Source organism: Hyla sarda, chromosome 3 (assembly GCF_029499605.1).
Source record: "Hyla sarda isolate aHylSar1 chromosome 3, aHylSar1.hap1, whole genome shotgun sequence".
Lineage (NCBI taxonomy): Eukaryota > Metazoa > Chordata > Amphibia > Anura > Hylidae > Hyla > Hyla sarda.
This window is the reverse complement of record NC_079191.1, coordinates 127151635-127177968: the sequence shown is the minus strand read 5'-3', so window position 1 is coordinate 127177968 and position 26334 is coordinate 127151635. Positions and strand designations below refer to the sequence as shown.

At 43.0% G+C, this 26334-nt stretch overlaps 1 protein-coding gene across 1 annotated transcript in view; it reads left to right on the top strand.

Annotated features, from left to right (window-relative positions):
* PLCH1 (phospholipase C eta 1) overlaps positions 1 to 26334 on the top strand; it is a 161877-nt gene that overhangs the window by 11393 nt on the left and 124150 nt on the right. Inside the window, exons 2-3 of the mRNA XM_056564997.1 lie at positions 6870 to 7016; positions 19000 to 19245. Of these exons, the coding sequence (XP_056420972.1) occupies positions 6870 to 7016; positions 19000 to 19245 (393 nt within the window). The remainder of the gene's footprint in view (positions 1 to 6869; positions 7017 to 18999; positions 19246 to 26334) is intronic.

The following is a 26334-nucleotide window of genomic DNA, read 5'->3' as shown; positions in this document are numbered from 1 at the left end:
TTGAGGTAAGCTTGCTCTTGCAGGAACTGCTGACACACTCCAGCCACATGAGGTCTATCATTGTCTTGCATTAGGAGGAACCCAGGGCAAACCGCACAGCATATGGTCTCACAAGGTTTCTGAGGATCTCATCCCGGTACCTAATGGCAGTCAGGCTACCTTTGGCAAGCACATGGAGGGCTGTGAGGCCCCCAAAAGAAATGCTACCCCACACCATTACTGACCCACCACCAAACAGGTTGCGCAGGAGGATGTTGCAGGCAGCAGAACGTTCTCCACGGCGTCTCCAGACTCTGTCATGTCTGTCGCATGTGCCCAGTGTGAACCTGCTTTCATCTATGAAGAGCACAGGGCGCCAGTGGCGAATTAGCCAATCTTAGTGTTCTCTGGCAAATGCCAAACGTACTGCACATTGTAGACTGTAAGCAAAACCCCCACCTGTTGACGTCGGGCCCTCATACCACCCTCATGGAGTCTGTTTCTGACCATTTGAGTGGACATATGCACATTTGTGGCCTGCTAGAGGTCATTTTGCAGGGCTCCTGCTGCTGGGTTGTTGCCCTCCTACGGCCTCCTCCACGTCTCCTGATGTACTGGTCTGTCTCCTGGTAGCGCCTCCATGTTTTGGACACTACGCTGACAGACACAGCAAAACTTCTTGCCACATCTCGCATTGATGTGTCATCCTGGATGAGCTGCACTACCTTAGCCACTTGTGTGGATTGTAGACTCTGTCTCATGCTACTACTAGAGTGAAAACACTGCCAAAATTCAAAACCGACCAAATCATCAGCCAGGACGCATAGGAACTGAGAAGTGGTCTGTGGTCACCACCTGCCGAACCACTTCTTTATTGGGGGTGTCTTTCTAATTGCTTATAATTTCCACCTGTTGTCTGTTCCATTTGCATAACCGCATGTGAAATTGATTGTCAATCAGTGTGATTTCACGGAAGTGTGATTGACTTGGAGTTACATTGTGTTGTTTAAGTGTTCCCTTAATTTTTTTTGAGCAGTGTAATATTAGAGCTGCAACTTGGCACTCATCCACCCACCACTTCTTGTTTTAACCATGTCTTGTGTGTACATGTTTTTTTTTGTTTGTTTTTTTAGGGGGGTTTGTGTTGTCCTTGATGAATTATTAATAAAGATATATTTTGGGGTATTTTGAGTTATGTGCATTGTTATTGTTGGCGGGTCTTTGTAGGTTATATAGTATTATATTACCATGCCAATTATCTTACAGTGTTGATAATCATTACAAAGGTGTCCTTGAAACTGATTTGTAGATTTACGTAAAATTCTGTGCAGAACATTTTTACATTTTTGCAGCACGTGAATGAGATTTTTTAAATGCCACTTGCCTTGTGCACTATATCTGTACCACTGTAAAGATAAAATTCACAGCTATAGCCCTGTGCAAATGTACCCTATTAGTTATAGTTCTCCTTATTGAGCTTATTTAATCCAACAAATGTGTGACCGTTACCCTTCAAGGCCCTTGGGATTATTCCAGTTCATGTTATAACTTTCTGGTAAGCTTGTGTTATATATATATATATATATATATATATATATATATATATAGCAGCCAATGTGAAAAAGCAGTGCTTCCGTGTAAATCATGGAAGAAGGGAATTGAGGCAGTAATGTGTCTCCATAAGAAGAATGCAAAACTGGTTTATGGAGTTTTATAAGCCATGCAGTGCTATACAAAGTAGCTTTCATCCACAAGGAATATAACTTGCTCCTCACTGGCACTTATTGGAGGTGACATCCCTTCAAGTCATTGCTTTATATTTTAAAAGCCCTGAAACATGACTAGTGATTAAAGTGTATCTGTCGTCAACAACAAATTTTTATATAATGTAGATTATACCATTATATGTATATTTGTAATATACATTAGTTAAAATGTGTATATTTTTGTCCCTGCAGCTATTGCGTGTGTGTCTCTGTGAGGAGACCAAATACAGGAAGTGTGGGTGGACAAGCAGGGCTCTGTGCAGTAAGAACAAGCAAATCTTTGTGCACTAAGGTTAAGCAGGGCTCTGTTCAGTGAGGACAAACAGGGGTCTGTACAGTGAGGACAAGCAGGGCTCTGTACACTGAGGACAAGCAGGGCTCTGTACACTGAGGACAAGCAGGGCTCTGTACACTGAGGACAAGCAGGGCTCTGTGCACTGAGGACAAGCAGGGCTCTGTGCACTGAGGACAAGCAGGGCTCTGTGCACTGAGGACAAGCAGGGCTCTGTACAGTGAGGACAAGCAGGGCTCTGTACAGTGAGAACAAGCAGGGCTCTGTGCAGTGAGGACAAGCAGGGCTCTGTGTACTGAGGACAAGCAGGGCTCTGTACACTGAGGACAAGCAGGGTTCTGTGCAGTGAGGACAAGCAGGGTTCTGTGTACTGAGGACAAGCAGGGTTCTGTGTACTGAGGACAAGCAGGGTTCTGTGTACTGAGGACAAGCAGTGGTCTGTGTACTGAGGACAAGCAGGGCTCTGTGTACTGAGGACAAGCAGGGCTCTGTGTACTGAGGACAAGCAGGGCTCTGTACACTGAGGACAAGCAGGGCTCTGTGTACTGAGGACAAGCAGGGCTCTGTACACTGACGACAAGCAGGGCTCTGTACACTGACGACAAGCAGGGCTCTGTGCACTGACGTCAAGCAGGGTTCTGTACTGTGAGGACAAGCAGGGCTCTGTACACTGAGGGGAAGCAGGGCTCTGTGCACTGAGGACAAGCAGGGCTCTGTGCACTGAGGACAAGCAGGGCTCTGTGCACTGAGGACAAGCAGGGCTATGTACTGTGAGGACAAGCAGGGCTATGTACTGTGAGGACAAGCAGGGCTCTGTACACTGAGGACAAGCAGGGTTCTGTGCAGAGAGGACAAGCAGGGCTCTCTGCAGTGAGGACAAGCAGGGCTCTGTGTACTGAGGACAAGCAGGGCTCTGTGTACTGAGGACAAGCAGTGGTCTGTGTACTGAGGACAAGCAGGGTTCTGTGTACTGAGGACAAGCAGTGGTCTGTGTACTGACGACAAGCAGGGCTCTGTACACTGACGACAAGCAGGGCTCTGAACACTGAGGACAAGTAGGGCTATGTACTGTGAGGACAAGCAGGGCTATGTACTGTGAGGACAAGCAGGGCTATGTACTGTGAGGACAAGCAGGGCTATGTACTGTGAGGACAAGCAGGGCTCTGTACTGAGGACAAGCAGGGTTCTGTGCAGTGAGGACAAGCAGGGCTCTGTACACTGAGGACAAGCAGTGGTCTGTGTACTGAGGACAAGCAGGGCTCTGTGCAGTGAGGACAAGCAAGGCTCTGTGCAGTGAGGACAAGCAGGGCTCTGTACACTGAGGACAAGCAGGGTTCTGTGTACTGAGGACAAGCAGTGGTCTGTGTACTGACGACAAGCAGGGCTCTGTACACTGACGACAAGCAGGGCTCTGAACACTGAGGACAAGTAGGGCTATGTACTGTGAGGACAAGCAGGGCTATGTACTGTGAGGACAAGCAGGGCTATGTACTGTGAGGACAAGTAGGGCTCTGTACTGAGGACAAGCAGGGCTCTGTACACTGAGGACAAGCAGGGTTCTGTGCAGTGAGGACAAGCAGGGCTCTGTACACTGAGGACAAGCAGTGGTCTGTGTACTGAGGACAAGCAGTGGTCTGTGTACTGACGACAAGCAGGGCTCTGTACACTGACGGCAAGCAGGGCTCTCTACTGTGAGGGCAAGCAGGGCTCTCTACTGTGAGGACAAGCAGGGCTCTACACTGAGGACAAGCAGGGCTCTGTGCACTGAGGACAAGCAGGGCTATGTACTGTGAGGACAAGCAGGGCTCTGTACACTGAGGACAAGCAGGGCTCTGTACACTGAGGACAAGCAGGGCTCTGTACACTGAGGACAAGCAGGGCTCTGTACACTGAGGACAAGCAGGGCTCTGTGCAGTGAGGACAAGCAGGGCTCTGTGCAGTGAGGACAAGCAGGGCTCTGTGCAGTGAGGACAAGCAGGGCTCTGTGTACTGGGGACAAGCAGGGCTCTGTGCAGTGAGGACAAGCAAGGCTCTGTGCAGTGAGGACAAGCAGGGCTCTGTGCAGTGAGGCTCTATGACATTCTCCCAGCTCACACATCAGGATGACTGACAAACCAGGAGCCTGCACAGAGTCCTGCTTGTCACCCAAAAATATACAAATTTTTTAACCAATGTATATTGGTCAAATCTACAGTATATAAAAAATATTTGTTGGTGACAGGGACACTTTAAATGCCAAGCCAGAATCTCTCCTAGAAGGAAGAGTTACCCATTCTGGCTTGGCATATGATATCTATTCATGTTTCAAGGCTCTATAAGGGTCAAATATTGACTTAAAGGGATGCTACTTCCAACAGGCTGCAGTAAAGGACACGTTTTTTACCTTCTGGGGGAGAACTACTTTGCAAGTGTGATGTAAGATATAAAGAAGGACACCGAGCGTCTGATAAGACAGTTTGATTTCAAACTACATAAAAGCTGTGGACACCTTCAAAATGCGTTTTTGTATTGTTGTTTTTACTTATTATGATGCAAAAAAAGATGTTCTCCATAAGTCTTTATTTAAAAATGTGGTAATTTTATCTTTTACAGCCTCTACAGTTTGGTGTGAGATCTCTTTGTTGTCTCTATGGGGGAGTTTTATCAAAACCTGTCCTGAGGAAAAGTAACTGAGTTGCCCATTGCTTCTTTCTTTTTTAAAAGGGCCAGTGCAAAATGAAAGAAGCGATCTGATTGGTTGCTATGGGCAATTGGGCATCTTTTCCTCTGCACAAGTTTTGATAAATCTGCCCCTATATGTTTATGCTGCTTATTTCATTCTCCCTTGCAGACTTATTTGTATCTTCTTTCCTCCATGTCTGTAGCATGCGTGAGCTCTCCATTAAGGAAAAGTAGGACATTTTGTAATAAAGGCTATTTAGCAAGTTGACTCATTTTGCATTTGGGCAACAAATGTACAGTAATAAAAGATTTGTGCAAAAGTGCCCATAGCCTTGTGAAAATGATTCCGCCAACATTAATGGCACTAAAAGTGAAAAAAAAAAAGCCTGTAATGTCCATTTGTAACAGCCTCACACATAGTGTGAAAGAAGCCTTTATAGAAGAGCTTACGCTCGTCACCACCCACACCTCTGTGTGCTTGTAGCCAGTCCCAACTTAAATACATGCACTGAGGTGGAATTAGACCTGTGGTGCTTCTCAGGTCATGCCAGTCCAGTATACAATCATCACACAATGAAGACTGGTGTATCTTCTTAAGGATATATTGTTGCAAACAACAAAACCAAGTACTTCATCACCTCTGTGTGATAACGGGCAAATCAGGGTTTGTGGGAGCGTCTCACCTGCACGATGACGGTCGTTTCATGCCTTTCGGCGTGAAACTGCCGTCATCATGCAGATGAGATGCTCCCGCAAGCCCTGCTTTGCACAGTATCACACAGCTGTGTTGGAGTACTTGGTTTTGCTATTTGCAACAATAAATTCTTAAGAAGATAGACCATAACCTGTAAGTGCTCTTGTCTTTACTCTTTATTGTATGAAGATGCATAAGTATGTTGTAAGTTCAGCAAAGGCCCAGAAACCAGTACTTTTCACAGGCAACTACTGCTACTATTGGTAAAATGAAGTATTGCATTATCATAAATGGATGACCAATACATGCATGGATGAGATGGGTCCACCCTATCATGCCTTCATCAAACATCAAAACAGACGCTTAAGTAAATGTCATTTACCATGTATGCCATTTTTATATGTTTTAAATAAAAATGTATGGGCCTATTGTGTTCTCTAAGGTAATAAAACATTTAGCTGAAGATTTCAAGTAACAAAAATAAAGTGGCCAATGAGGAAAGTATCAAGGTTGAAAGAGAATCCTAATAGAAGTATATCGGCTTTTAATTCATGTCTGTAAAATACTGTTCATGCAGATAATTAATTATGTAAATTATAGAGAAGAGGTTTTCTTGTGAGATTCAAGAGGAAATTTGTCAAACAATGAAGTGATAATTAAAGCACTAACAATAATTGTGTCTGGTAAATCACTCCGCCATGTAATTAATAATGACCGCTGACTATGGGAAGTGTGGGTGTGACTCTATTCTCTCCGCATCATCTTTAAGAAGCATTGCCCCTTAATTAAAACAAATCCTTGAAAGGCCCTGATTCCCCCTGGTGAAATCCTTTTATATTTATTTCCTATTAAGCAATTACTTAGGTAGCCTTCTGTGTGACAGTCACTAATGGCATTTTTTTAGAGTACCCATTGGTTTGTCATTCAGCTTTCTATACACATCGGCAGGCATATAAATACCCATTGTTATACAAAAAAAAACACCCGCTACTGCTTTCTCTATCTTCATTCACTGCCTGTAAGTGTCAGTATTCACTGTCATTCTGGCAATTGTTTCATGTATCCAAGTGTACAAAAAAAAACAAAAAAAAAAATAAGGATGTATGGGCTCACCCTTGCATTGGAGCCTCCATTGCAAGTTCCGTAAAGAATACCAGAAAAATAGCTGTGCTATCTTGTCCGGTAAAATGATAGACCCCATGATGAAAACTCAACAGATATTATCAAAGTAGAAAGTGTCCGTTGGGAAACATTGATATTCGGCACACATTCGGAGATAATTAAAGGAAAATACATGCACCTTTTAGAATGTTTGGAGACCTCCTGAAATATTCATGATCTTGCACACCCACCAGTAATTGATATAATTGGACAAGATAAAAGTTACAGATCCTCGAGGGTGCTGCACCAAGAAGTTTGTTGCATTTCTGGGTTTGTCTGACTAGTCAGTAATATTGTATATTTTCTTCTTTTGCAGTTGAAAGATGTATGAGTGTAATGCAGTCTGGGACACAGATGATCAAGCTAAAGAGTGGAACAAAGGGTTTGGTTCGCCTGTTCTACCTGGATGAACATCGTACATGTATTAGGTGGAGACCATCCAGGAAAAGTGAAAAAGCTAAAAGTAAGTTTATCTAGATAAATAAAATCGTGCAGCTCACCCAATAGTATAGAACCTGAGGAATTGGACAGAATAGGCTAACACCCAAAGCCAGAAATGAGGAGATCAAAATTAAAATAAATAGGAATGTCCCCCTCAGGGTCTTCCTATGTGAAAGATAGGAGTATCTTTGTGATACAATCTACTTCTTAGCTATCTTTCACATAGGAACACCTTGAGGGAGGATGTTCCTATTAGTTTTAAAAATAAGTTAATGTTGTTTTTCTGTCTAAAGAAAAACCTTTGTAATATATCTATAGTACAAATTAAAATAACATTGGTCTTAGGTCATACAGAAAACTGTGAAGCATACCAATCCTCAGGAGTTTATAAACTATGTTATATTCCAAACAGTTTAGAATATCTGAACATAATTTAATCAAGAATTCTGTGTTTTATAAGATAAGCTGCTACTTTATGGTCAGTGGAGCTCCAGCCCATGGGATGCTGACCCATCCTTAGAATAAAGGGGTGCAGTCCTGGCCATCTTGCTTTGCAGAAAACTCCAGTGATGCTCTTCATTTACATGTGTCCATGCTCCAGCTTTCAATACAGGATCATCTTTTTTTTTCAAACACATTTTATTAGCATTTTCATCTAGACAGAAAACATAAATAAGAACAAGAAAGAACAAGTGCTATAAAAATCGCCATCAATAAACCGTGTGCTGGAGTCCTATAGAAACAGTGTTAATAGCAATCGAAGCTTCAATCCAGAAGATAGGGATAGTCCACTGTAGGGGTCCACAAAAGTCCATCATGGAGCAACCCGCTGGTATTAAGTCCACATAGGGAGCAATGGAATGAAACACAGGTTTGCACAAACAGTGTATCGGAAATGACAATCAAAAACAGCAAGCCTACAATCTACCCACCGACACTGAGGGGAAAATCACGAAAATGCTAAGAGGGTAAGCGCAAGGCACCCAATGTGTCGCCCAGGGCTCCCAGACAGTACCATTCTGTTGAGCTAAATGGCCAGACAATGTCTGCAATTTCTGCAGGAGTGTAATGTGAAATAATAAAAACCTTACATTTCTCAAAAAACTTCTTAGTTTGTGTGTTCATGTGACGCGCAGTATCAAGTCTGTCAACTCTACAGTACAATTTTAACCATGTTCCAACCATTGCTAACACCGGGGTGGTGGCGGACAACCAGGAGGTGAACAGGCAACGTAGCGCTATATGTACTAGAGGAGGAACCCGGGGTCGGATCACCGTCCGGGGGTCTGAATTGATGGAAAAGCAGTGCTTTAGGAGTACAAGGTAAAGTCAAATTCCACTTGTCCTTGACAAAGGATAGAATCATTTGCCACTATGCTGCTGTAAAGGAGCAGGTCCAGACACCGTGCCATAGGATTGTCAGGGGGGTAAAACATTTCCTGCAGGCCGTAATCCTCTCAGGAAAGTCTGGGGACGGTAGGAAATTGAACCCATAGAGCACCTTATGTGCAAGCTTGAAGTATGTTTCACGCCATCATTCATTAATGATACAATGGCGAATTATGTTCCAACCCCTAAGAATACATTCAGAAATGTCATCATACAGTATCCAAAAGGACCAGGAGGAAAAGAGTGTCTGGGTCTATTTTAAGTAGCAGCTTCCTAATGACCGGGTATATGAATGAAATAGAGATTTTACGTGGTCTATCACCAATCAGATAATCTAAGGCGTGGTCAGGGGATTCCTTATCGAGATTTCTCGGTCGACTAGTAAAAAATTAGTACAGTTGGTTCAGGGGGAGCACATGAGAAGGAGGGAGTTCAAATTTAGTCAGTAGTGTATGCCTATCTATGAATTCCCGAGCCGATCTCAGACCCTTTTCTGCCCACAATGTATGTATCCTAAGGGAGACACCCTGAAGGGCCTCCGGATGGCCAGATAACGGGTGATATTTAGAAACTAGAAAGGGAAGGCGGAATAGCTTCCGGACCTCCCTCCACGAATGTTTTACCAGAGGTGGTGATTTGTAATAGGTTGTATGGAGAAGGGACAACAGATTCCATGGTCACGCCAAGTCCATTTCAATCCCATAGTTGGCCTGAAAGGAGGAGCCGTGGATCCAGTCCACCATGAATCTAAACAAACATGCTAGGTTGTAGCCTCGAACATTAAAAAAAACTAAGTCCCCCTTCTGTTTACTGAACAACAGCTTCTGAAGCGTTATACATGGTCTTTTACCCGCCCAAATAAATTTCACAAACCACAAGTTCAATCGCCGAACATCATCATGGCATAACAAGAGAGGCAAGGTCTGTAAGGTGTATAACAGGCGTGAGAAGCTAATCATTTTTATCTGCCCATAAAAGTGAGAGGAAGGGTACCCCTTCTCTGTAGTTCTGTCCGGATTTTAGTGAACAGGGGTGGATAGTTTAGGGAGTACAGTTTAACAGGCATTCTTCCCACTTTGATGCCCAGATACGTGACAAAGGAGGAGGCCACCCTCATCCTGTGTCCTGAAGCCAGCGGGGTGGGGAGGGGCCCAGTGGTAGCATTTCCGGCTTGGTGACATTTATCCTATAACCTGAAAAGTCCCCGAAAGTTTTTAAGTGATCAAGGATGCCTCGTAATGAGCTAAGGGTTCAATGGCCAGGTTAAATAAAAGAGGTGAGAGTGGGCAGCCTTATCGACTCCCTTAATACAAAGGGAAGGGAGCCGGGAGGATGCCTGGAGTGTAAACCCTCGCCACTGGAGCACGATACACTCCAGACAGGTAAGTATGGAATGCTCCCTGAAGACCTATCTTGTCCAGCACCAACCCCAACAAGTCCCAACGGACATTGTCAAAAGCTTTTTCAGCATCCAATGTCAGCAATGCCGGATGTTCTCCAGGATGTGGTTGGTTCTGCAACCTGTCTAGAACTGCTAAAACAGTGCGGATGTTCATGGTCGCTGAACGGTTTCTAATGAAACCTACTTGGTGAGAACCAATAATGGCAGGAAGGAATCGGGAAAGGTGGTCTGCAAAGATTTTAGAAATAATTTTTACATCCTGATTTATTAAAGAAATCGGGTGGTAAGAGCCTGGGTCTCTGAGATCCTTGCTGGGCTTGGGAAGCACCTTTTATGTAAGCTAGCGATGCTTCTTTGGAAAGCCACCCAGAAGATATGGAGTCGGCAAAAACCCTGACAAGGACTGGAGAGAGTTGGGGCAAAAGAACCTTATAAAATTCCCCCAAATAACCATCTGGGCCAGGGGCCTTACTATTATGAAGATGTTGCACAAAGTCTCTAACTTCCTCCACAGTAATGGGGCGTTGAGGATATCCCGCTGGTCATCCATCAGCGTGGGCCTATCTATTCTACGTAAAAACTGTTCGCTGGCGGAGAGATCAGAAGATGAGTCACTATATAGATTAGAATAGAAATTGGCCAGAATCTTAATAAGGTGGGGCTAAGATTGAGGTACTCCTGAGGCATCTTTCCATGTCACTATGTGGGACGGTGGGTATTGCCCTTTCACTAGGCGCACCATGAGGCCACCTGCCTTATTACCAAAACAAAATACATCTACCTCGAATTCGGACCACCTGAGACGTTCTTGGCGATCAAGCCATAATCGAAATGAGACCTAGAAGCTTTCCACTCCTTCCTTTTCACTTCAGTGGAGGAATGCAAGAAACAGGCATAATCTTCCCTCAGTTTGTCACTTGCTAACGTAAAATGGGCAAGGGATTCACGCTCTAGAAGAGACATATGAGCTATCAACCTACCTCGCATTACCGCCTTCCCAGCTTCCCAGAACAATTTGGGGTCAGATTTATGCTCCTCATTTTGGGCAGAATATTCCAGCCACCACGCCCTAAGTTGGTCAACAGAAGAGTCATCTCTGGTCAAGAGCGAGGGGAATCTCCACAGAATATCAGTCCCCTTTGGGAAGGAAGCTTGAAGCACTAATGTAACCGGGGCATGGTCCGAGAGCGCCAGTTCTCCAATGTCCATAGCTCGAACCCGATGGCCAAGGCCAGAACTAAAGAAAAAAGGATCTATTCGAGACCACGAACCATGGTCATTGGAATAGTGGGTAAACTCATGATCATCAGGATGACACAATCACCAGGCATCTTGGAGGCCTAGTTGTTCAAGAAACGGGGGGGAAGCACACAACCCCTAGACCTAACAGGCAACGGGGTGGGAGAGGAGCTCTTCCTGTCAACTAATGGGTCCAGCACTGAGTTAGTCGCCCCCAATATTTTCCCAGAAGTGGTATCCGCCTGAATCCTGTCTGCTAAGTCCCTAAAAACGTCTTGTTGTCCCCATTAGGTACATAGACATTATAAATACTGAGTAGTTCCCCGTTATGGTCCAATATGAGATGTAACAGTCTGCCGTCAGTGGCATGGACTACAAAAGTAAAGGGAAGGACTTGTGGATGAGTGTAAGGACCCCCCCGCTCTACAGTCTTTAGCAGAAGAGCCATAGACATGTCCCACCCATTGCTGCTGCATCCGAAAAAAGTCAGTCTGATAAATGGGTTTCCTGTAATAAAACTATATCTGGGCTTCATTTCTTCAGAAAGCGTAAAAATAACCTCTGTTTATGTGGAGAGCGGAGGCTTTTCACGTTCCAGGTGATCAACGTGACCATGGCGAGAATTCGACAGGGAATACACTAATATGGAACTGATTGGGTGGTAAGGTCAGAGAACAGGGAGGTAGATGCAGCAGCAAAGGGCACAACATGACCATTCCCCAGGGGACCTCGCAATAAATCACATACTGAAATATAAAATGCAGCACAATCAAACTAAAAACACCACCCCTGATAAGGGACAGAAACCAGTACAGAACATAAACAGTAATATAAACATAAGGAAAGGCACAAAAAGGCCACCAAAAATCAAAAAACCAAAGGAGAGTCAAAAAGGACAAAGTGCTCTCAATCTCGGTAAGAGACTTCCTTTTTTTTCAGGCGACATAGGGGGAGAGAGAGGGAACAGCCGTCCATAAAAAGTAGACAGTGGCTTTCCTCCATGATCCCTGGCAATTCCCACTAAAGCGTCTCGGGCACCATGTAAATACTTCCAAGGCACATAATGAAGGATCTGTAGAGATGGGGTAAAACCGTTAGCTTGTTCAAAAAACATGGGGAAAAAAATGGGGAGGAGAGAGGTCACAGGAATCACAACAAAAAATACGACCTGAGTAGAGTCAGCATTCCCGAGAGCACGGGGGAGAATCTGGATTAAGTCAGTAATTATAGAAAAAGAAACAGAGGGCACTGTCAAAGCTAGTCCTTATAACATAAGTGGTCCGGAACAACTGGAGCATGAACAAGGACAGCAGACAGATAATACTATGGAATCACTTCTGAACGGGGTGCAATGCTAACGAAGAGCAGACAATAATGCAATGAATCCATAGACAGATAAAAGCTTTGCACTCACCGTTCCTGTAGTGTAAGTTTATACGGACATTCCGTTCCAGCAGGGAGACTTCATTGATGCGGGGTGCTCAGAGGCAAACAGCCGTTTTCACACAGTAGGTGTGGCCTCAAACACATCACTGCACCCAGGTGTTCAAATAGGTGAGGAAAGACTTGTTGCCATTGGAACATAAAACAAAAAAGACGTCCCATATATGTGAATTAAAATATATTATGATAAATCTTAAAGCTAATATGTATTAATGGACAGAAAAATAGTCAAAAAGCCAAACTATTTACAAGTGCGGCAATAAATCTATTCTGTCATTCAGACCTGCAGCGCCCTGCGCATCCACCCGGAGGATCCAGCGCACCTCCCGAGCAAGCAGGAGATCGTGGCGATCACCGCCAGGTGGTGTATTAACTATTTCCAAGCCTCCAAATCTCATGACCTCTGCATTGCCTCCATGTACCTCTCTTATATGTTCGATCAGTCTTTTAGCACCAACTCCCGTTCTGATCAAATACATATGTTCTCTAAATCTGACCGATAGAGACCGCTTAGTTTTCCCTGTATAGTATCTAGAGCAAAGGAAAATAATATAATAGACCACATAGGTTGATTTGCATGTAATCAAATCTTTTATCTCATGTGAATATCCTTCTAAATTACACCAAGAATCTGGATAAGTCCTACCAGGACTTCTGTAGCAAAGAATGTCAATCAGGAGATGAATGATGGTCGCTGCCATAACCCCGTTGCGGGGAGTGGAGCCTCTTGCAGCGGACTCTGGGCACAGGAGAGTAGGCAGAAGTCTGGAGCGATGGGCCTCTCTAAGAGAGTGGGATCTGCGGCCTGTGCGTCAAAAAGAGCGTTGTGAAGAAGAGGAAGTAGAGCCCAGGAGATGGTGCAGGGATGATGTCGCTGCCTCAGGAGTCTTGTGAACCGAGATGTTGCCGTTAGGATGAAACACCCTCAGGATCGCTGGATATTGAAGCTGAAAACGATAATTGGCCTTGAAAAGCTATGTGCAAATGGAACTGAAGGCCCTCCGGCATTTCCCACTTCCGCCGAATAGTCCTCAAAAAGCAATATGTGCATGCCATGGAGAATAAACGGTTGAGATAAGTGCCGGTAGGCCTGGAGAACCTCCACTTTGTCATTGAAGTCCAGGAAGCGGAGGATGACATGTCTGGGGCGATTCCCCAAAGCCGACAGGAGATCTTGAGAGGAGGCAGGGGCCGAGCCTATTCGGTGGGCTCTTGCCACACGGCATGGGTGACTCAGGACAAGAGCTTTCGGAATCTTGCGGAAGCATTGCAGATCAGGGGGCACCACCAACTCCTTCACCCCCACTATACGAAAATTATTGCGTTTGCACTTGTTCTCCAGGTCCTCCAATTTTTCAGATACCCTTAGGAGCTCTGCCTCAGTATGGAGTTAGGGTTGCAGTACATCAGTATCAGTGTCTTCCAAGTACGACACCTGCTTTTCCACATCCTGTAAGTGGTTGGAGTGAGAGGAAATGTCCAATTGCAGATTTTGAAGGGTAGCTTTTAAAACCTCTAGGAGTCATGCGCTGTGCAACCTTCTCAGCAATGAGCTCGTAATCAATATGTCTAACCTCACCTGAGAGAGCTGGGTCACCCTGGGAGGGTGAGGGTACAGTCTCCTCCTGGGAGAGGAGGACAGATGCAGTGTCCTCAGTGGAGAGGGCAGGGTGGCTTACCTCCATATAAGTCCCTGGTGGCAGTGGCTGCAGAGCTGCAGCTGTGTTGGCTCCTGCTTGCTGGGAGCTGTCAGCATTCTGGGTGGGAGGCTGTAGCTGAGGGACAAATGGGGCGGCCTCCATCTTGGATGCGCCGCGCGACGCTTGTGAAGAATCTGCTGCCGGCTGTGAGGCCGACACGCCACCTCGCTGCAGAAAGCAATCCATCCCTGCAGGATCGCGGGATCGCTGTGCATCCAGCGGGACCCCCGGCGAGCAGTGTGAGGCAGAAACGGAGCAGGTACGTGCCGGGTGGAGCGGGAGGATGCTGTCTCTGCCTCCTTCATCGGCCCTATCGGAACTGGAAGTCTACAGGGTAATCTTATACTTGGGAGAAGCAGTAGAGGGCAAACCGACTGTCGAGCCGAGAAGTTTGTGATGAATCAAATTCTTGTAAGTTCGCTCATCTCTAATAGTGAGCAACAGTACACTTATAAATGAAACAAATAAAGCTAGGTACAGAAAGTCCCCATAAATAAAAAAAACAAAAAAAAAACATAGGAAATATTCAATTCAGTATTCTCTTAGAATGGGGTCATTACATTTTGCACTATTCCCTAGGTGCCTACACCAAGGGAAACATGCAAAACAATTCTGTCCAAAATAAAAAGCCACAACATGAGCAGATAATTATTGCAGTGTTCAAGGGCTTTTACTAAAGCATAGGTCAGTACATATAACTGTGGTCTGCAACCTAGGACTTAAAGGGGGACTCCGGTGGAAAAAAAATTTTTTTTTAATTAACAGGTGTCAGAAATTTAAACAGATTAAGGAATAATTTATAGGTCATGGATACTATTTTATGTAAATAAATATTTCTTTACCACACTACTCTGAGTATTTTGCAAGTTTATTTGTACTCTACATAGGTGTCTATTCGTTTTTGGAGTCAAGGTGTGGATTGCGCCTGGGATCAGGTCTTTAAGTGCATTTTTTCATCCTTGCTATCTTAGTTTTGATGACAGAGTAGGTTCATTTGTCCTTAATACCATTATAGGTTGTGTCTGTAACTTTTCTGTGTGTCTTTCTGTGTTTAGGATTTTGTTGACATTTCTAATGGTAACAATAAAGGCTTAGATTTATTCAGCATTTCTGTGATTCTGTTCCTGTGAGCACTGCAGCTGATCCATTCCTACCATACACAACTGGTATTGCAGCTTATCCTATTCACTTCAATGGGACAAGCTGCAACACCAGGTACAGTCAACACTGAATGTATGAAGCTGATCGGCAGGGGTGCTGGGTGTCAATTTTAGGATTTTCTGCTCCGTGGATTCTTAAAATTAATATTGAAAATCGACACCTGAGTCCGTATTTAAATCCACTTGCAAAATCACTTGCAGATTAAGAATTTGCTTTGATCTGTATGTAGGTTTTCAGTTACCTAAGCAATTTCCATTCATGTATAAATGTAATAAACTCACCATTGATTCTTTATTCAAAATTCTCCACTTGGCCCCCTCCGTAAATCCCCCCAGGGACATTAGAACAATGGTGTCGCTAGATACATTATGTCATTCATAATGATCCAGTGAGTAATAGCTCTAGCTAATGGCGGATGAAGTCATGTCAGTAAGTAGGTCACATGACTGTATGGCACAGCTCTATGGACCACAGATGACCTACCACCATATTTGTATTTGTCAAGGGACCAACATAAGAATGAATTAATAAGTTGAGTAGTTATTTTATACATTTATATGTATAATGATACATCTAATACATCATAATCACGTATAAAATGTAAGGCCCCTTGTGGACCTAAGCTGTTAAATGGATATTCAAGCCTAAATCATTTATCACAGTGCTTTTATAACCTAGTGTACAGGGGAATGTGGCCACGCTCATTTGCACAGGAAAATATCCTATATAACATTTAGCTCTTCAATATTCTATAAAATACATTGGCCCTCATTTACAATTGGAGTTCTGTATAAATTGTACTGAAAAAAAAAAAAGATGGAGAAATGCACTTCACTTTCTTTATTAATTTTGTGGACAAAACACGAATTTATCCAAAATGTGAGCGTTGCTGTCCAGGTTTTCACAATCATTTATAACATTTTCAGTCAATTATAAAAAAAAATCCCGCTTTCTTTTTGCCGTCTTTTTCCCCAGTGATCTTTCATTTCTAAAAGAGAGGTCAATTCTACTCTGGTAATTTGGGCTCACTTTGGCACATGTCCTTTTTTTGAAAATTCCGACGAACAATAAGAGGGAAAACGCCAAGGTTCAAGTCCTGCAGGAATGCATAGGAACGGAGTTCCTGCACTTTAACCACAGTTAGAACACCATTCCCATTAGCAGGTGTCCTGCAGGACCAGCGTTCCCACACTTTCTTCCCAGTACTTAACCCCTGGAAAACACTATATAAATTTGATATAAGTGGTAAATGAGGGCCCTTAGTATTCGTATTCGACCAAATTTTTCTTCCTTTTTTTTTTTTTTTTTTATAAGAACCAGATTATACGCTCTTAATAGTATATTTTTCTCCTAAGGAGCGTGAAGCTTTTTCTCCGTCATTTTCTTGATAATTCATATGATTTACAACACTGTAAAATTAAGTGTCCCTGGAATATGTCATTATCTAAAAATAGGGTACCATTTCTTAAATAAAGAATGATAAAGTCTGACTTTGATGTTCAAACTGTGCTCTATAATTATATTTCAGAGTAAAACCAATGGGAACAGCAAGTGCACCTTAAACTCCTTAACTTTTCCATGTTAGTCATGTACAGTTAAAATATGCTTTTTTTCCCTTTACATTTTCATCAAATCAATAGGAGAATATGACTTCTTACTTTTTTCTTAACAATAAGCTGTAAGCCTGTAACAGTGATGTTATATGCTGTATTTTTTACTGTGGACTTTACAGCATGGTAGCAGATAAATATACTTTAGCACACAATATAGCTATGACTAAGGATTTTAGAATAGCACTCTAATCCATTGGGTTACTTCCCATTTTCTACCTATTGAGGTACAGTATTAGCACTTTTTTTTATTTTATTTTGATGGCATATGGTTAAAAATTTCTTTGACTTCTGCTTTTACTCTTATTGAATATCCTAACGAAACACTCCAGGCAAAACATATACAAGGCCTTAGGCCTAGTCTCAAGCCCCTAAACTTGCCATATTCATAAATGCTCATAAAATTAACCTCTTCTGAATAAGGAGAAGGAAGAAAGCTGCTGCCCCACTCATCTGGCAGTGTCTTACCTCCCTGAGATAAGACAAATTAAATCCAACATGCCTGATCCTTTACTCTCCTTGACAGCTGTTTTCAGGGGAGAGACTAGAAGCCTCCATACACATCAGACACATGTTCAAAGTGTATAGCCAGCTTCATGGTGTGCCTATCATAGATTAAAGGGTTTGTGTCTCTTTAAAAAACTTCTGACATGTCCGAATTTTTGATTGGTGGGGATCCCATTGCTAAAAACCCCATGATCTCTTAAAGGGGTAGTCCAGTGGTGAAAAACGTATCCCCTATCCTAAGGATAGGGGATAAGTTTTAGATCGAGGGGGGGGGGGTCTGACCGCTGCCCCCCCCCCCCCCGCAATCTCCTGTACGGGGCCCCGGCTCACTGGCCAGATAGCACGTGTTGCCCACCGCACGAAGCGGCGGCCGACACGCTCAATACAACTCTATTGCAGAGCCGGAGATTGCCGAAGTCAGCGCTCCAGCTCTGCCATAGAGTTGTATTGAGGGGGCGTGTCAGCCGCCGCTTCGTGCGGTGGTCAACACGTCCCATTCCCACAGGCTGCTGGGGATATCTCCTTTAAAGAGTATGAGAGGATCTATAGGAGTTAAAGAGGACGTGTGGCCAACCCCTGAAAGTTTCTTGATACCTCCTTCTGTTCCTGAGATTTGTGGGTTTATCATTTATCTGACTATTAAGTGAACCAGTCAAATGAGCATGAGCTTAATTTAAATGATGGGTGTCACTATCATTCAGGGTGTGTATTTATCATACATGCCCCTCAATATAACACATTTACAGTAAATGTGTAACATTGAGGGGCATGTGTGATTAATACACACCCTGAATTATCAGACAAATTATAAACCTTCATATGTCAGGGACAGGAGGACATACCAAAAAACTGTAATAAAAAAAAATAAAAATATAGGGTGATCAGTGCACCCTAAGCTATTTACTGTTTTTGGGGATTTGCCTCAGATCCTCTTCAAAACAAACAGGGAGTAGTGCTTAGCTAAATGCGTTGCCCATTCATTTCTCTTTGTTGCCGCATACACCATACAAGAAGACCTGTGGTGCACAAGAGTGAGGATCGGGTAAGGTGCTCCGTTGAGTCCTGTTAGCCTTACATTTTAGAGATCAGTGGAGCTTTAAGGAAAGGGACATCTACTGATCAAAAATTTGCCGCCACTATGACACCTCAGAAGTTTTTTTTAAAGAGACCTGTACCTTTTAAAAGAACACCAAAGAGGTGTGCACCAAGGGTCATTTAGGACCTCCCCACACAGGCCGTGAATTAGGTATAACACAGTGTATACCTTTTTGCCTGAATTTAGAGCACCTCACCTTAGTTAGCATGCTGTAACAATGCACAGCAGACTTCATCCTATTACCTGTTGCCCTTACATACCTCCGATGCATTAAAGAGCTCCTCCACATGGCCTGAGCAGCAATATCCTGTGAACCCTCGAGCGCACATTTACCTCAGCTAAACAATCAGCTTTGTATAATGACTGAGCGCAGGCTAAAGACGGGCCATTTTCTGAACAACACACAAACGTCCCCTGAGCATTTAATCTAAAGCCTAATTTTGTCTTTCTCATTTCAGTCATAATTGATTCCATTTACAAAGTCACGGAGGGGAGGCAGTCTGAAATCTTCCATCGCCATGCTGAGGGAAATTTTGACCCTACTTGTTGTTTTACCATTTACCATGGAAACCACATGGAGTCCTTGGATCTGATAACATCCAACCCAGAAGAAGCTCGGACATGGATTACAGGGTTAAAGTATTTGATGGCTGGAATAAGTGATGAAGATTCTCTAGCTAAAAGGCAGCGGACTCACGATCAATATCCTTTAGTAATACCTGATATTTGTTTTCTTTGCCTGTATTTTAACAGCTTCACATTTGCCTACTCAATATGCATATGGCGTAGAGCATTGTTTCCCAACCAGTGTGACTCCATCTGTTGCAAAACTACAAATCCCCGCATGCCCGGACAGCCGAAGGCTGTCCGGGCATGCCGGGAGTTGTAGTTTTGCAACAGCTGGAGGCACACTGGTTGGGAAACACTTGCATAGAGTATTGATTTATTATAGATGAGCTGGATACTTGTGTCAGTACACAGTTTTCTTATACTTAGTTTACATTGTATTATATTACGAAGGTAAGTGGGAGGCAGATTCTGTTTGATAAACAAGTGTAAATTTTGGTTTAAAGAATATAACTGGTTATTATTTATGTTGCATGTTGTTCCCATTTAGATTATTTTAAAAAATCTGTAAAATAAATATGCATAAGCCTTTCACTGTACCGAAGGTGTCAAATGCAATGGTGTCAAATGGAGTATGTAGCAGAAAAAGTTTTAAAGTCCTACACTTTAGAACTTTTTTTTAAAACTGGCTGCAACTATATGCCCACCGAACCCGCACTGCATCCCATTCATTTAATTGAGCCGACCAGAGTAAGATTGTGACTCCAGTCGGCTTATTTTTGTACCGTATCAGTTTTATTGCCGGACAGAAAACTGTGGTATACCACAGTTATAAGTCCGGCAACCAAACCGGATACAGTGCAAAAATGAGCCGACCGGAGTATGCCAGAAACGTGGTGTGAACCCAGCCTTAGATGGCAGATGGTTTCCCATTAAAAAGCATTTTAGATGATGAAGAGCCACCCAAATGATCACTGGATCATTTGGGTGGCCATTCACTTTCATCACTGTGTGAACAGGAGATATGCTGGTGGCAAACAGCAATTTTGCGTTCAGTAGAGTAAAAAAATAGACATGGTCGCACATCTACATCTAGAACAGTGATCCTAAACTTCTCTGCAAAATGTATTAAACTAACAGGTTTTTAGTGTACGTTATGATCATAAAGTGCAAGCCCGCTAGCCATGTCATGACCACCTGTAAGTAACGGGTCCCTAACATCCCAAGCATAAAATGGTGCTGCGCTGGTTGGTGACCACCACTGCTGCCACGCCAGTGCCCATAGGGGGAATGACCCACTGGTAGAGCAGCCCCATTGCTACCTGATCAGACCCTGGGCCGCACCACCCCACAGGCACAACGCCAATTTTGGACCATGCATAATCCCAAGAATAACCAACTAAAGGAGTTTTTGTGAAGTTGGCTGATTGTTTTGACGGCAAGCAAAACATCTTTTTTTATTTTGTATTATCAAACAAATTATGTAGAAAAAGTAGCACCAAAAATTTACTTTTCTCTGCAATACAAGTGGACTTTAGGGACAATATATGATCAGACCAAAATATTGTGAAAAAGAACCATGACCGCTATCGCTGGCCAACCCTAACCCTATAGTTTACATCAAGCATTGTGCGTGTGTTGCAGGAAGTATGTGGACTGTGGATCAATTGGAGACAATGACATGACTGGTATTCAGAAAGGACTTCACTTGTTGAGCCCCTGAGTGTTGAGGAAGAATCTCCATAAAAGTATTATTTGCCTGTAGAGATAAGCTAGGGTTTTTGAAATGGGTAGCACTAGTGTGTGTGTGTGTGTGTATTTTAGGCTTTTATTAGTTTCACTACTGCAATAAAGAACGTGGATTTTAGGCAAAGAACGTGGATTTTAGGCAAAGAAAATAGTATCCAGCTCACTGCTTAGGCACTTGTCATTTTTGACAAGTGCCTAAGCACTTGTCTTAGGTACTTGTCATTTTTGTCCAGAAGCCAGGAGGAAGCCGAGCCGTTATCCTGGGTAGTATAATGTAAAAGGAAGGATTTCCAGCTCCCCAGATAATTGTAGAAGAAATGTAAAAGTCCAAAATGTATTTAGCCCATGTTAAAACCAAAGGAAAAAACACCCAGTGAGGATAAAAAACTCTGCGCTGACGCGTTTCGGACTAATCTGTCCTTAGTCATGGCATAGGCATTTCTTCTACAATTATCTGGGGAGCTGGAAATCCTTCCTTTTCCGTTGATTTTAGATGTTAATGTCTTGGAAGCAGTAAGCAAGCGTAACAGGTGAATTACTTTGAAAAGGGACACATTATGATGGTTACATCACTGGGTCATAGCAGTTCCAAAAAGTAAGGTCTTGTACAGTGTTTCTTTTATGTAGTTGTTATTATATCCAAAAAGTGTTTTAAGAAAGCAAATGGTTAAATAAGTGTCCAAGGTGCCATGTAGTAATAGTTTGTTATGCTGTTAGGATCTGCCCATTTTTGCATTGGGGGGTCCAATTAGAGTCTCTGTTGCAGATTCCAGCACGCTTTACATAGTGCTATTTTGTCTGCTAAAATGCCAAACACTATGACAGAAACCTGACCGAGAGCATCACAGGCAGTGCGGTCTGCCAGGTGCACTTGGTGTCAGGCATCATTTTCATTCTTGTGCTCCTATGATGAAGTAGAACAATAGAGGCTTATTGAAGAAGTCACAAGCCCTATAAGTATACCAGAGCTTTTAAAAAATGCTTGACATGTTATAGTGACTTGTCAGAAATGTTAATATGCTCCAAGAGCTGAGAGCCTCACTAAAATAAGCAGGCAGCAGCGCTCAGCTGAGTTCTGTGCTTGTTTGTTCCTGTTCATCTTTGCTCTGCTCTGTTTGGAGGGCAGTGCGAATGATGTGGACTTTCTATGGACTTTTTGGGAATCTGGCCACCACTTGCGCTACTCTCTCAGCAGAGATGAGCAGTAATGATCAGTGACAAACAGGAAAAGCACTTATCTGAGCATTACTGCCTGTTAATTTTAGTGATTGGTTGGGGACTCAACGCCCACACCATCACAAATAAAAATTTCTGACCTGTAGCCATGATATGCCATAAATTTTTTAACGAATTGATACACTTTAAGCAGTGAGTCAAGTCATTTCTTACTTTTTAAAACTTGACGAGGTCCTAAATGACACTAAAAAGTGATATTGTTACATAGGACGCATCAATAAGCAAATTTATCATTTACGAGTTAAAGTAGGTTGAAAACCCCTGTCGAAATTGTTATGGGAACCCTATTGCCCCCCTTTCCCCAGAAACAGATATGACTGAAAAACAACTAAAAATAATTTGCACAAGTTAAGCTCAAAGCCTTATGAAGTGCTATTGTGGTGCCGGGAGAGTGTAACGGTGACTGGGGTGTTGCAGCGGTAGTGCAGGGTCTGGTGGTATTAACCCTTGAATGTCGTGACGCCAGGGTGCTGTTTCCGCAATAGTTATGTTCCTACCGCCAACCGACCCATAAACGGCATGGAAATAACGGAATGTCCACAGCAGATTTTAGAAATAAACTGAAGAAACTTTACAGAATTTCTGAAAAAGTCTTTAACATAGCAGTCATTTCAAGAGTGAACCGGGATACAGGTTCCTCACAGGTTTGCTGGGACTTGAAAGCAATGAGCTTTTGATGCTAGCCACTTTGCTACTAATTTAGGAGATTTGAGCTGGTAGTAGTCACACAGGATTTGATAGAGTGAGCTTTGGGTATCTCACGTTTTAGTGGCTGCAGGTTCTTACAGGCCTTGGCCTAGATGAATTGAGGTTTCTGCTGAGATGATTATGCTGCTTGATAGTCCGGAACAAGAGCAGGGACTAAGAGAGAGAATTGATTGACTACAGCCCTTTATATAATAAGGGGCTGGACTAAGCTCATTGGTCAGCAAACCTGTAAGTTATGAACCCAGTGAACTCTGGGTACATCACATGACCTATAAGGTCCTTGAACATTTTATACATCACAACCATACATCATGTGACCACTAAGGTCCTGTACACATATTTTCTATACATTAACCCCTTAAGGACTTAGGACGTATAAGTACGTCCTAAGTCCGGTCCCTGTCTATAATAGCGGCTAATAGTGCGCGGCCGCGATCGTTCGGCCACGCGCTATTAACCCTTCCGATGCGGCACTCAAAGCTGAGCGCCGCATCGAAAGTGAAAGTAAATGCTTCCCGGCTGCTCAGTCGGGCTGATCGGGGTCATCGCGATAAAATCGCGATGCCCCGATCAGCTACCCGGAGAGAAGAAGGTCCCTACCTTCTTCCGTCGGCGTCCTGGCTCTGATTGATTGCTCCATGCCTGTTACAGGCTGGAGCAATCAACCGCGGATTACACAGCTTGTTGCCATGCAACGGCAAGGCAACAATCTGTGTATGCAATCAGCCATTGCAAGTTCATAGGTCCCTATAGGAGCTATGAGCTCGCAAAAAAAAAAAGTGTAAAAAAATGTTAACCCTTTCAGGTATTCCCTTCTGAATTAAAAGTTTAAATCACCCAGCATTTCCTAGTAACAAAATAAAACAGTGTAAATAAAAATAAACATGTGGTATCACCGCGTGCGGAAATGTCAGATTTATAAAAATATACCGCTCACTTTTTATACCACAAAAAAGTTAATAAAAAGTGATCAAAAAGTCTGATCAGAACAAAAATGGTACTGATAAAAACTTCAGATCATGGCGCAAAAAATGAGCCCTAATATCGCCCTGAACACAGAAAAATAAAAAAGTTATAGGGCTCAGAAAATGACAATTTTAAACATATAAATTTTCCTGCATGTATTTATGACTTTTTTCTGAAGTAATACAAAATCAAACCTATATAAGTAGGGTATCATTTTAACCGTATGGACCTACAGAATAAAGATAAGATATAATTTTTACCGAAAAATGTACTGTGTAAAAATGGAAGCCCCCAAAATTTACAAAATGGCATTTTTTCTTCAAGTTTGTCGCACAAAGAATTTTTTTTTCCGTTTTGCCGTGGATTTTTTGGTAAAATGAGTAATGTCACTGTAAAGTAGAATTGATGGCACAAAAAATAAGCCATAATACAGATTTTTGGGTGCAAAATTGAAAAGGTTATGATTTTTTAAAGGCAAGGAGGAAAAACGAAAGTGCAAAAACGTGAAATCGCTCAGTCCTTAAAGGGTTAAATAAATGTGAACACACTTTACATGAGGCGACCAAGGGTACGCCCTGCAGAAGAGCCCTATATGAAGGGAGTTTAGATGAGGGGACTTTAGACAAGGGACAGGACAAGGTCCTGTACTGGGACACCACACTGTTTTCTTGATTTTTGTTATAACGTTTCAGTTATTCTTGTAGTTCGTGTTCTATAACATTTTATTATTACATTCTTTATTTCATGTATAGTGCAAGCTTGTCTTTCCATTAGTCCTCTCCTTAAATGAAAACATCATTCAGATAAATTAAATGGCTATAATAATACCAGGATTTTCTATATCTGTGGTTGCTGCATATTTTATTTAGTTTAATGATGAATATACATTAATAATCATATATATACTATTACTATGAGAATAAATTGAGCAGCTGGAAGTCTGCTGTATGAAAGGAGCCCATTGCTGTTCCAGCTGGCAGTGAAACTTGACAAGAGCCACAGAGGAATAGACTTAGGGAGACCGGGGTGGAAGACGGCTGCTATTGTGCAGATAAAGTGCAATACTGGGACAACAAGCGCACAGAGGGGTGGAGATTGCATCACATTCTAAATCTGGAGACTTTCATTTTTATGTTGTTGTTGCTTATACTGGTTGTGTGGCATGAAATATTCTATTAACTGTGAAAGTAGGATGAGACTTGTACAAGGTTTGCTAACCACAGCCTCGTTGTATGTAGATAGGTCCTCATAAACCTCAATAAATGAGCTCAGAAACACAGTGACTGTGTTTCTCTACTGGGACGCATTTTACTTTCCCTAAAATGCAGTAATGGAAAATATAAACTGGAATGAACTAGAAGCCTTGTAGTTGACACAGATAAAATCCATTGGAATGTATATTAAAGTGTTTGTTAAAATTTGCATGCCAGACATTTTAGAATTCTCCCAGTGGACTCATAAATGCTATTAATTCAGTGGAGGAGGCCTCGGTAATTAAACATTTATGAGCCTTTGCTGGAGACCTTAGAAAATTTGAATGCAGTAGTGGAGATGACAACAGATTGGGGAACAGCATTAAAGAATTTTTTTTCTCTATGGCTGGCTTAAAGTAGACCCTTTTTAGGGTATAAAGTAATATATATATATATATATATATATATATATATATATATGTCCAAATATAAACAGCACATCAAGATAAATAGGTAGTTTTGAACGGGGTGCAAGCATACTTGGAGCCTCGGTCGCCGGTTCCTTAATCCATAAAATACAAATAGATGCAGCACACCACAGCTTGAAAATCACGGTGCAAGGTTTATTCCATAGTGTATTCCACTAGACAATGTTTCACCAGCCTCACGCTGAAAAACTTGAAAAAGCCAGCGTGAGGCTGGTGAAACGTTGTCTATTGGAACACACTATGGAATAAACCTTGCACCGTGATTTTCAAGCTGTGGTGTGCTGCATCTATTTGTATTTTATATATATATATATATATATATATATATATATATATATATATATGTATTATCGTATATACTCCGCGCTCCGGGCCTGCCCCAGACTAGTGATGTTGCCTTGACGCCGCCGCACAGGGACGTTCATTTGCAGCCTGCACATGAAAGTCCCTGTGCATCTTCGTCAAGGCAACATCACTAGTCTGGGGCAGGCCCGGAGAAGAGGGCCTCCCGGTGAAAATGGACAGCCCGGAAAGACTAACCCTCCCCACCGGACAGTCCCTGCAGCATAGATGGCCCGGGCCAGCTCACCCTTCCTTCCCACTGAGGGGAGGTGAGTAGAAAACTAAAGGGGGGGGGGGTCTGGATGATGACGAAGGCCGCAGTGGTCTTCAACCTGCGGACCTCCAGAGGTTTCAAAACTACAACTCCCAGCATGCCCGGACAGCCGATGGCTGTCCGGGCATGCTGGGAGTTGTAGTTTTGCAACATCTGGAGGTCCGCAGGTTGAAGACCACTGATGAACGGATTGACAGGCGGTGATGATGAAGGGGGGAATGATGACGGGGGTCTGGATGATGACATGGGCGGATGACTTATTTCCCACCC